The following is a 10,131-nucleotide window of genomic DNA, read 5'->3' as shown; positions in this document are numbered from 1 at the left end:
GCGTTCAAGGGATTTGTGATTATCTTGATGCAAAAGGCATTACTTATAGCCACAATGACATTTTTCGCTTTGCCGGAGTGTCGAAGCCTTCCGGATGGGCTCCTTTTTTTGTGGTGGTGGGGAATAAATTGCGGTCCAGACTTTTTTCCGGATACCGTGGCGGGCCACTGCTTCTCGAACGGGTCCGGCCGCGCACGGCTGGCAGGGTCAGGCTCTGTTTGGATATGGCAGATATTCTTGGCGCTCGGCTAGCGTGGTCCAGGGTCCTTTGGGGGATCCGGCGGGCGGAGCTGCGTGCTGAGCCACCGCGTTGAGGGACCCCGGCGCTTGACTGATGATGCCTTGGTCCTCGTCAGGAGCTAATCTGGTGGGATCTTGTGCGATAAATAAAGGTGTCCGGCCCTTGGCCGAGGCTCCAAGTTTATTCGAGACTGGACGTTCATGTTTCCGAGCCGAAATGCCTCTCTGGTGCCCACGAAATTCTGCCTTGGAGAATCCTCCAAGAGCAGGCAGCACCACCTGCGAATTCGCCCCCTTCTGACACAGAGACCGCGGGCAAAATCCTGGCTGTGCGGCTTCATCCTCCTCCGGGACGTTGTCGCTCAGACGAAAGCAGTCTGGGAGATTTCCCTAGTATTTACTGTGTACTGTCCACACCTTCAATACAACCCGTGCGGGTGGCGCGAAATGAAGCTCTCGAGATCTTGCATGTTCAAACATCGTCCCATCGAATGCCGGGCTACCAATCGCCCACCAAAAAAAGACCCCCCCGTCAGAAGTTTCGTGCTTTATCCAAAAAAGAACAGACTGGACAGGCCCGAGTCAGGAGTCGATGGGACCCACGGACCCTATAGAAAAGGAAATAGGCGAGTCAGTTGGTTGAGAGCCGCAGCTGGAGATGCATGCCGAGGCTCCGTCGAAGTGGAACTGCCAGTCCGCTGCGACTGCCGCCAGCGTTATAACCTGTAGGACTGCCCCCGACCTCCAATCAGAAGCGGGCTTAGCTCAGTTGGGAGAGCGTCAGACTGAAGTTACACTTCGGACATCAAATCTGAAGGTCGTGTGTTCGATCCACACAGACCGCAATCTTTTGTTTTTGCTTTTATTGTATATCGTTCCTGAGCGTATGGTTTGTGTCACCAGGTGGTTGGTTGAGTTAGGTCTACTTATTTTTTTTATTGACAGTGACAGTACCCACTAGGTAGGACGCTATCATGGTAAATCTAGATTGTGTGGGTATTCTTTTAGGCCTCAGTCCAGGTCGTGAATCATATCCGCCCAATCGGTGTCGACCGCGTCGAATCCACCCGAGATAGCCACCGAGACAGCCGCATAGGAGGCCCAAGCCACAACAGCACTAAGGAGAATGTTCATGCCGTCCATTTTGCTGGCAGGGCTCGGTGCTTTCTGTATCTGGTGGCTAGGCTTGCTTCTCGGCTGAAAAGTGATGTAACTTGGTGGTGTCTCTGGGTTGACGGTATGGAAGCATCATGAAAGTGTGAGGGTACAAGCTGTATATAAATACAGACCTGGGAACAAGATCAAAAGGGAACAGAACAACCACTGTGCTTTTGTGTTCAACCTGGCATTGTCCCTTCTCACTCTCTTCTCTTTATCTCTCCAACGCATGGCATTGTGCTTCTTTCGTTGGGCAGTGCCCTTTGTTCCGTCCATGCCATTGAAGCAGGCCGGCCAAAGAGCCGCCCGACCTAGGGCGCGGGGGAAAATACTCGATAGTCAAACGTCAGCAACAGCAGCCGGCAAACGACGCGGCCGCATCCTGCCCTCCGGCGTCGTCCTTTGGGGGAACGGACGCACCTGCGGAGCGAACCAGGGCCCTGCAGGCAATGCGGCAATCTACTTGCGGCTGAGATTTAGCCTGTGACTGGGCTCTCGAATGCAGTCTAGTGCGGGTGGGGATGCTCTCCCCTGTCACTGGCCCAAAGGCCCTGCCCAGAAAGCTTGTATCATTGCATGGAATTGCAGCGCAATACACTGGTGGGCCAATAAACGGCAGAGGATCTGGCTCCGAGGGCGATATGAATTACGTTTTTGGGGTAGTGGAAGCCCGCCCCGACGGTGTGGCCCGGCAGTATGAGAAGAAAAGGCCTGGCCCAGCTGAGCTTCGGTCAACAGGGCGCTAGGTCTGACCCCCTGATTCCCAATACCGGAATCTCATGCCGGGGTATCGTTTCGGGGCTTGAAGGGCGGCCAATGGCATCTCCCTGTGATGGTAATCATGGACAAATGGCGCAGGCCGCTGGGCAATGAAGTCGCTGTATCTTCACGAGGTGCATGAGTGGCTTTTCCCAGGACGCCCCTCTGGGGCACAGTGGACGGGAGAGTCTGCTTAGCGTGCTTCCGACACATGGCTCGAGGGCATTTTATTTGCGCTCCGTAATATCGCCTGCCGCTAGTGGCCCCGTTTCCGGAACCGCCTTATTCCTTTCTTTCTTTTTCTTTTTCTTCTGATGTTATGGCATGGGACCCCGGGGCTTTCGCCTCCCCTGCTCGCGCAGAGCACACGCTGCTATGTAACACCGGCCCACCACGCCTTGGGGGGGATCGTGGCCAACACCACACCCGATGCCACGCCGTCCCAAACGCCATGTTGAGTGCAGCCGGCGCGGTTCTGCTGTTGCTGCTGCTTGTGCTGGCCACGGTCTTTGACACGGCCGTTGCCTTGGGCCCGGCGTGGCTCCCTCGGGATCCGCGTGATGGGTCCGGCGACGGGGCTGGAGGGGGCCGTCGCCACCTGCTCTCTCGACGCCAGGAGCCATCCGGAAACGGATTCCTTCGGGCGCCAATGCGAACCAAGCCCGTCGGGGACACCGCGGCCGGAGATGCACACGGGCTGCTGCCCAAGAGGTGGAGCTATTCTGGGATCGGCGGCGGAGCAGCAGCGGCGCTGGGCAAGCGAGAAGGCCGGACGAACTTGCGCGAGTATCGGGGGCTGGTTTATCTGATTGACTGTGAGTTGACCGGACCTCACCCCCTTCCAGGATCTAGGACTTGGATTGTCTCGAGCTAACACAGGCCCCGCCGGCACAAACACAGTGAAAATCGGCTCGCCGGCGCAAACGGTATCGGTCATCGTCGACACGGGCTCGTACGAGCTCTGGGTGAGCCCAAACTGCACACGGTCGGTCGACGAGCAGCTGTGCCGGCGGACGGGCGCCTACTACCCCGGCCAGTCCAAGACGGCCGACCACGTCGGCGGCGGGCGGCGGCACCTCGTGTACGGCACCGGCGAGGCCATGGGCGACTACTGGCTTGACACCATCGGCACTGCGGCGGGCCTCGGCGGCGGGCTTCAGGTGCCACTGGTGCAGTTCATCGTGGCCGACGACTCGGACTACGCCTTCGCGGGGGTCTTGGGAATGGGATACACGTACCCCTGGACCACGTCGTACCCGTACACCCTGTTGCAGATGATGTGGGCGTACGGACTCATCAAGGCGCCCGTATTCAGTCTCGGACTGGGGGGTGTTGGGGATGGCGAGAGTGAGTTCTTTCCTTGGTGCTGTCCTTGGCTGCAGTCGGCCTTTTCCCCCAGAAGATATGTCACCATGTGAAGGGCAGGCAGGACTGATACCCGTTTCGCAGGCGAAATCATCTTTGGCGGAGTCAACCTGTACAAGTACCGCGGACAACTCCAACCGGTCCGCCTCTGGCCGCCCATCGAAAATCAGGACCCGAACTGGCTGCAATACTCGGTCAACGTGACGTCGTTCGGCATCACGCAGCCGGGCGACGCGCGCAGCGACCCGCTGACGGCCCTGGCGCCCGCTGAGGGCGGGCCGCTGACCGGGACGATAACGACGACGACCATGATCATCGACAGCGGGTCGACGCTGAGCTACGGCCCGCCGAGCCTGGTGCGCGCCATCGCGGCGCGTTTCAGCGGCACGCGCGTCGACGGCGCCGGCAACGTCTGGGTCGACTGCGCGCACCGCGACCAGCAAGGCTCCATCGACTTTGGCTTCAACGATGGGAGCCTGACCGTCAGCGTTAAGTACAGAGACTTTATCTGGATGCAGTACCCCGGCGGTTGTCTGCTGGGGATGCAGCCCGCAGACGCCGGCAGCACGGATTATGTGCTGGGGGACACGTTTTTGAGGGCCGCGTACTGTAAGTTTCTGTCCAGCTTCTGCCCCTGGTGCTGTTTGAGTTTAGGGCTACGGGCGTCTGCTTACACTAGGATCCGAATCCTCAGTGGTGTTTGACCAGGAGACGGACATCGTTTGGATGGGTAGCTATAGGAACTGCGGTGATGGCGTGGTCCCGGTGGGCGACGAGTACGCGGACACGCAGACAAAGATGGGCCGGTGCTGATATCACTTGAGGCCATGGCGGGGCGTAAATGCCATGCTCACATTCACTCGTGTTACCTATAATAGACCTGGGCTCGCGCCAACCATCACACATCAGGGGCCCGCATATCCTCGCTCAACGGGCCCTGACGGGTCCAGATGTTCATGCCGATCTTCCAGCCCTTGGTCACGGGCAGCCCCGCGTGCAGGTTGCGCGCGTCGCCCACGCCGTTGGGGTACAGGTTCTCCCAGTACACGGCGTTCCCCTCGACGGGCCGGAACGTGGTGCCGCTCTCCCAGGGCTCATCGCAGTCGATGACGCCGTCGGGGCCGCACCAGCCCCCGCCCCGCGGCGGGTCCACGAGCGGGAAGTTGGTGCCGCCGCCGATGATGCCCTGCTTCTCCTCGCTGCCTTCCTCGGCCGGGGTCGTCGTCGAGTTGGAGACGGCGACGTAGGCGAAGAAGGACGTCAGCCGGTTCCCGCCGAGCGCCGGGGTGGCGTGCTGCGGGTCGGTGAACCAGTCGGTGTGGAAGTGGTAGCGCTCGCCGGGGCCGTACTTGACCAGCTGCAGCGGCTCGAGGTGCTCGCGCGTCACGCCGTGGCCCTGGAACGCGAGGGCGCGGTCCTCGATGCAGCGCACGACGGCGTCGCGCGACACGCTGGTCGAGCGCGAGGTGCGCACCTGGTGGATCGCCTTTTCGGCGTCGCTGCCGTCGTTGGGGGTCACGCCGGAACGGGTGAAGGTGTTTTTTCTGGACGCGGGTGCCGGGTCAGCTTGGAGGTAGCTTGTGGGGAGGCTAGTCTTGTCCGGGCTTGTCCTACGTCACGTCTTGGAGGTGTTCCCTCTCCTGCGATGTGATGAAGCCGTGCAGGTAGATGACCAGCGGCGACTTGGACACGATCTGGACCCTATAGGGCGGGTGCTGGCACTCAAAGTAGCTGAGGAGCGGCTTCTGGACGACGTCGGTGGACGCGGCGGTGGGTGAGGTCAGTGCGGCAATTGCTGCCAGCAGCGATATCGCCCGTCGCGCAAAGCAGCTCGATGCCATTTTTGCCTTTGCTTTTGTCGGTGACGAGAGTTTCGTCTCACATGCCTTTTGGGCTGGTCGACAACAATCGATCGAGAGGGATTGAATGTGGACGACGAGATGCTCTCCATCGAGTGGAAGCTTGAACCCCTCCACTCTAGACCGTTTTGGTGTGGGGCCTCCAGCTGCCGACGAGCCGAACCTTGACCCCTGCATGTTTGGTTGTCGTTCCACCTGATGGCTCCATCGGTGAGGGGAGAGGTGTTGTATGTACCCAACAGGCAATATGGGATGGGAATCGAGGCCGTTCGAATGTCGCCGACAGTGTCGTCAGCATGCTCAGCATCGAGATGTGTCGGCAAACAGTTGCAGAGGGAAAGTTTTATTGATAAAAGTGCCCCTTTCAGCTGTCTTCCAATGTTGTCTGTTTACTTGTTAGTGAAGCTGGGTGTCACACGGGACACCGTCGGGGTAGGATTGATTGGCTCGATCGCCTGCGAGAGGCAAGCGCCGGGCGTGCGAGGAGGGCCTCCCGCAGGGACATATTAGACAGACCTCCTGCCCCGACTCCTCGAGGGAATCCTGCTTCCTTAAGCATCCCTTGAGGCCCTGAATGATTATCAGCTTCAGTCTGGATTCATCTCCCAAGCCTGCATTGCACCCTTGTAACACTGGGTGTCCTGTTTACCACTCATTGTCATGAGCCATGTCACAGGCCGATGCTGCCACGAAGTGGCGTGTCAACGAGATTGCGGACCGTTACTTGAAGCCAAGCCAAAAGGCGAGAATAAATCATCGATTCGCCTCACTAAATGTCCACAAGAATTGGCTACTCCTATGGACTGGCGAAAACTATGACCGGGTCCAGAAATATGCCAGGAGTCGCAATAAGCAAACGCTTTCCATCGCCCTTGGGCCCCTTATCGATCCCAACCACCCCGAGTTCGCTGTATCCACGTCGTCAAAGAAATCTAAGCGAAATTTCATGCATGGGGCCTCGGCACTATTTGCCCAGCACATCTCCAACCATAGCACCGAGGTAGCTCTACTCTGCCCGCCACCACCGGTCATGTTCAATCCCAACGGGAGGACCTACTATCAGGACATCGAGGAGCCCATCATCACCAAGTTCGGGTTCAACAGGAATCTTAGGATATTCGCTGTGCATCCGAGCGTGAAGGAAGCATCGGGTTTCTGCTACGAAATCTGGCCTACGGATAGGACATATGAATGGCACCAACGGTTCCCGGGGGCGTACGTAAAAAAGCAGATATGGCGGTCAACAAAGCCTCTGAAGTGGTTGGAGGATATGGATGCCGTCGAGAGGCGTTTCGGACTCGGTGGCAGTATCGACGCAGATGGCTCTGGCGTCCCTTGCGAGGCGAAAAAGGAGAAGAAGGGGAAGGAGAAGAAGGAAAAGGAGAAGAAGGAAAAGGAGGAGAAGGAAAAGGAGGAGAAGGAAAAGGAGAAGGAAAAGGAGAAGAAGGAAAAAAGGAGAGAAAAAGAAAGGAAAAGGAGAAGAAGGAAAAGGAGGAGAAGGAGAAGAAGGAGAAGGAGGAGAAGGAGAAGGAGGAGAAGGAAAAGGAGGAGAAGGAGAAGAAGGAGAAGGAGGAGAAGGAGAAGGAGGAGAAGGAAATGGAGGAGAAGAAAAATGGCGTGACCGCGACAACAACCACCCCTGCATTGGGCTGACGCTAGGGCCGCTACCCCGCAAATCTGCCGATCCCCGCCGATGACGCTCAGCCATTGAACAATGGGTTGACTGCGTTGACGCCTTTGACCTTGGTGACCTTGGCCTTTCACTTCACTCCCAATTCTGATTTATTTCTCCTTTGCACCTTGACATCTCGAGGAGGGAGAGCCTGGCGTACACACCAAAATGAAGCTTCCCACGTCCTTGTGCCTTGTCGCGAGCCTGGGAGCGGGCTCGGTGCTTGGCTGGAATCACGTCACCGAGGCGAGCTTCCGGAAAGCCCTGCGCTCCAACGAGTACACCCTGGTAGCTTGTAAGCGCTGCAATTCCTTGATGGCATCCTTCCGGCGATTCTCTGGCCTTACTGACACCCAGCCTGGCTGCTTGCAGTCGTAGAGGTACGTCGACTCATCTACCCAGACGGCAATTCCCCGCGCCCCAGCCGAGAGCCGATTGATTGACCCGCCTCCAACCACAGCCGTCGCAGTGAGATACACCCCCCCAGCTCCTCTCAGGCCCCCCTGGCGACAGGAGGTAGCTGACAGCGAGACCAAGACCGGCGAGCGCAGCTCTGGAGCCGGAATGGACCTCGATCCAAGAGACAGAACGAGATAACAACGTCGTCAGTCTTGACTGCGGCGCCAAGCGCAAGCTATGCGACGAGTTCCACGTCATCTCATACCCGGCCATACGCCTTTACCACCAGGATGGGAGGATGGACCGGTATAGGGGGCCGCGTAGAGCCAAGGAGTCAGTACAACCAGGGAGCTCTTCCATACCAAACATCCTACATGGCTAACAAGGCAACGCCCACGCGCCAGGATCGTCCCCTTCCTCCGCCGTGCCCTCCGCCCGACTGTGTCCCGGCTCGACGACAAAAACATAACGTCCTTCATCGGCGTCGACGACGTCGTGCTGGTCGCCCAGCTGCAGCCGCAGGACCGCGTCCTGGAACAGGCCTTCGTCTCGCTGGCGGGCCGCTTCCGGGACCGGTACTCGTTCGCCGTCGGCCCGCCGCCCGAGCACGCGCGCTCGTCGTCGGTCGGGTGCTTCAACAACCGCGAGGGCGAGCAGCGGTCGTCGGCCGAGTTCGACGCCGTCGGGTCGCTCGAGCGCTTCGTGACCCTGTGCGCCAAGCCCACGATCGTCGAGCTGACGAGGCGCAACGAGATGGAGAACATGCAGCTGGGCAAAAGCCTGGTGCACTACTTTGTCGCGTCCGACGCCGACCGCGAGGCGTACCTGGCCGAGATGCGCCCGCTCGCGCAGAGGTACCGCGAGTACCTCCAGTTCACCACCATCGACGTCGGCGAGTACCCGGAGATGCTGGCGCCGCTGGGGCAGGCCCCGGGGGTGAGCAAGGGGCTGTCTGTCTTCAACCCCAGCAATGGGGATGTGTTCCCGTACAGTGGCGGGCAGGCGCTTTCTGCCGCGGTGGTCGAGGCGTTTCTGATGGACATCATCAGCGGGAAGGTCCAGGCGCTCGGGAAGGGCGGCCAAGGCAGCCAGAATGCCGATGCTTCTGCGGGAGCTGCTGCACCTGGGGGCGGCGCGGGCCACGATGAGCTGTAGACTGCTGCGGAGGGTGCAGGTATGTTCTGGTCTGTACTGCATATCTCCTTCCTTTTTCCGAAGTGAGGTGCCTGCCAGTTGTCAAAGGCCTACCAGTTGTCAAAGCCGGTCATGACTTCCTAATATCATCTCTGGGAGGTACATCATCAGTATATCAACATCAATTGATATTTTGGTCTCAATTTTGCGGTTCCAGTCTACCCGTATCCCCTCCACGCCATCCTAACAATACCACTGCTATCCGCATATATCTTTTACTTAACATCATCAGCTGCAAGTTGCTCCACAGAAAACACCCTCCAGAACCTCAGATACATCATCTAACCGCTAATCATGAACAGCTCCAGCGTCAACAGCCATCACGAAATCTCGCCGCAACACGATGACCTACAGCCTCGTCTTCAACGTCGCCGGCGACTGCCGCTACGCAGGCCGATCCGACGCCATCGGCGCCGCGGCCTGCGTCAGGAACCGCCGCGCGCAAGGCTGGGACGTGGAGGAGATGACGATCCCGCCGCACCCGACCCCGACCCGCCGGCGCGCCAACCTGGCCGCCGTCATCCTGGCGCTGTGCTGGGCCGTCGACACGTGCAAGACCCAGAAGGCAGTCCCCGCCGCGCGCCGCCACAAGGTGCTCATCCGGTCCGACTCGCCCGCCACGGTCGCCGCCGTCGAGCGCTGGCTGTTCAGCGACGACAACGGCGACGACGCCGTCGGCCCCGCCGCCGACCGCGACCTGCTCTACCACGTCGGCCGGCTGCACCGCATGCTCGGCGCGCTCGACTGCGTCACCCGCTACGCTGTCGTCGAGCGCGAGGCCAACGTGCTGGCCGCCGTCTTGGCCGCCGGCGCCCTCGACCGCGAGGACGAGGGGAGGCGGCGGCTCGCGCAGGCGCGGCTCGAGCGCGCACGCGAGGCGCTCGAGAAGAAGCTGGCCGAGGAGGGAAGGAACGAGGAGGCAGAGGCTCTCGAGAGGGACATTGTTAAAGCCTTCGCTGAGATGGAGGCGGGTGTCGCCGAGGGGATATAGGAAGGAAACGATTCCTTGCAATCATAGTAGGCACCTGCAGCCGGGACTCGGGAGGGAGCATGTGTTCTTGAACTGGCTTCAAGGAGCCGAAGGTGACGGAGAGGCGGAGCAGTACCAGAAACCGTTGGGTGTCGGACAGAGCGCTGATCGAGGGGCTACGTTCTTTGCTGGTTGATGGAGGTGTATATTGGCTTCCTAGGTCCTGAGCGAGATTCTGGTTACTTCCAGTCCAGGAAATTGCAAAACCCTAGGCGAAAACAGCGATCACATATCATTTCGGATAGTCCTGTCCCTGGCAAGATGTGACCGGGGAGCAGGAGAAGGACGCGCGCTTCTGCAAAGAAATGGGCTTGTGTCCGCCTCTGAAGTGGAGGGAACGCCCCGGGTGAGGATGTCTCTGTCAAAGTATTGACAGTTTTGCAGAGCGGTATACTGAGTGCGCCTGGGAGTACATGGTACAAACCAAAACAATGAATAGCCCGCTCGGCCATGCT

General features: G+C 59.3%; 4 protein-coding genes and 1 non-coding gene across 5 annotated transcripts; 4 read left to right on the top strand and 1 right to left on the bottom strand.

Moving 5' to 3' along the window:
- Nucleotides 1-994: 994 nt before the first annotated feature.
- Nucleotides 995-1,085, top strand: GGTG_20037. Its single transcript has one exon. It is a non-coding gene; the product is annotated as a tRNA-Phe (tRNA).
- Nucleotides 1,086-2,274: 1,189 nt separating this feature from the next.
- GGTG_02307 (oxidoreductase) lies at nt 2,275-5,952 on the bottom strand. The gene is made up of 3 exons (XM_009220078.1): nt 5,137-5,952; nt 4,131-5,066; nt 2,275-3,982 (listed from the first exon to the last, which is right to left on the bottom strand). The coding sequence occupies exons 1-2, from the start codon at nt 5,556-5,558 to the stop codon at nt 4,421-4,423; spliced, it is 1,068 nt and encodes a 355-aa protein (XP_009218342.1). The 5' UTR covers nt 5,559-5,952; the 3' UTR covers nt 2,275-3,982; nt 4,131-4,420.
- Nucleotides 5,953-6,048: 96 nt separating this feature from the next.
- GGTG_02306 (hypothetical protein) lies at nt 6,049-7,034 on the top strand (the record flags this gene model as incomplete). Its single annotated transcript, XM_009220077.1, has 2 exons — nt 6,049-6,596; nt 6,848-7,034. 2 exons carry the CDS (start codon nt 6,049-6,051, stop codon nt 7,032-7,034), a joined length of 735 nt encoding a protein of 244 aa, XP_009218341.1.
- Nucleotides 7,035-7,221: 187 nt separating this feature from the next.
- Nucleotides 7,222-8,607, top strand: GGTG_02305 (hypothetical protein; the record flags this gene model as incomplete). Its single annotated transcript, XM_009220076.1, has 3 exons — nt 7,222-7,348; nt 7,605-7,785; nt 7,857-8,607. The coding sequence occupies 3 exons, from the start codon at nt 7,222-7,224 to the stop codon at nt 8,605-8,607; spliced, it is 1,059 nt and encodes a 352-aa protein (XP_009218340.1).
- A 382-nt stretch (nt 8,608-8,989) lies between these two features.
- Nucleotides 8,990-9,637, top strand: GGTG_02304 (hypothetical protein; the record flags this gene model as incomplete). The annotated part of the gene is made up of 1 exon (XM_009220075.1): nt 8,990-9,637. One exon carries the CDS (start codon nt 8,990-8,992, stop codon nt 9,635-9,637), a length of 648 nt encoding a protein of 215 aa, XP_009218339.1.
- Between the last annotated feature and the right edge of the window lie 494 nt (nt 9,638-10,131).

Source organism: Gaeumannomyces tritici (assembly GCF_000145635.1).
Source record: "Gaeumannomyces tritici R3-111a-1 unplaced genomic scaffold supercont2.1, whole genome shotgun sequence".
Taxonomy (NCBI): domain Eukaryota; kingdom Fungi; phylum Ascomycota; class Sordariomycetes; order Magnaporthales; family Magnaporthaceae; genus Gaeumannomyces; species Gaeumannomyces tritici.
This window is presented reverse-complemented; position numbering and strand designations above follow the sequence as displayed.

Excerpts from the sequence above, each read along its gene's own strand:
- GGTG_02307 (XM_009220078.1), bottom strand. The coding sequence starts at position 5,558 with ATGCAGGGGTCAAGGTTCGGCTCGTCGGCAGCTGGAGGCCCCACACCA. Across the intron at positions 5,067-5,136 it reads GAACACCTCCAAGACGTGAC|AAAAAACACCTTCACCCGTT; the intron begins GTAGGACAAGCC and ends ACCCGCGTCCAG.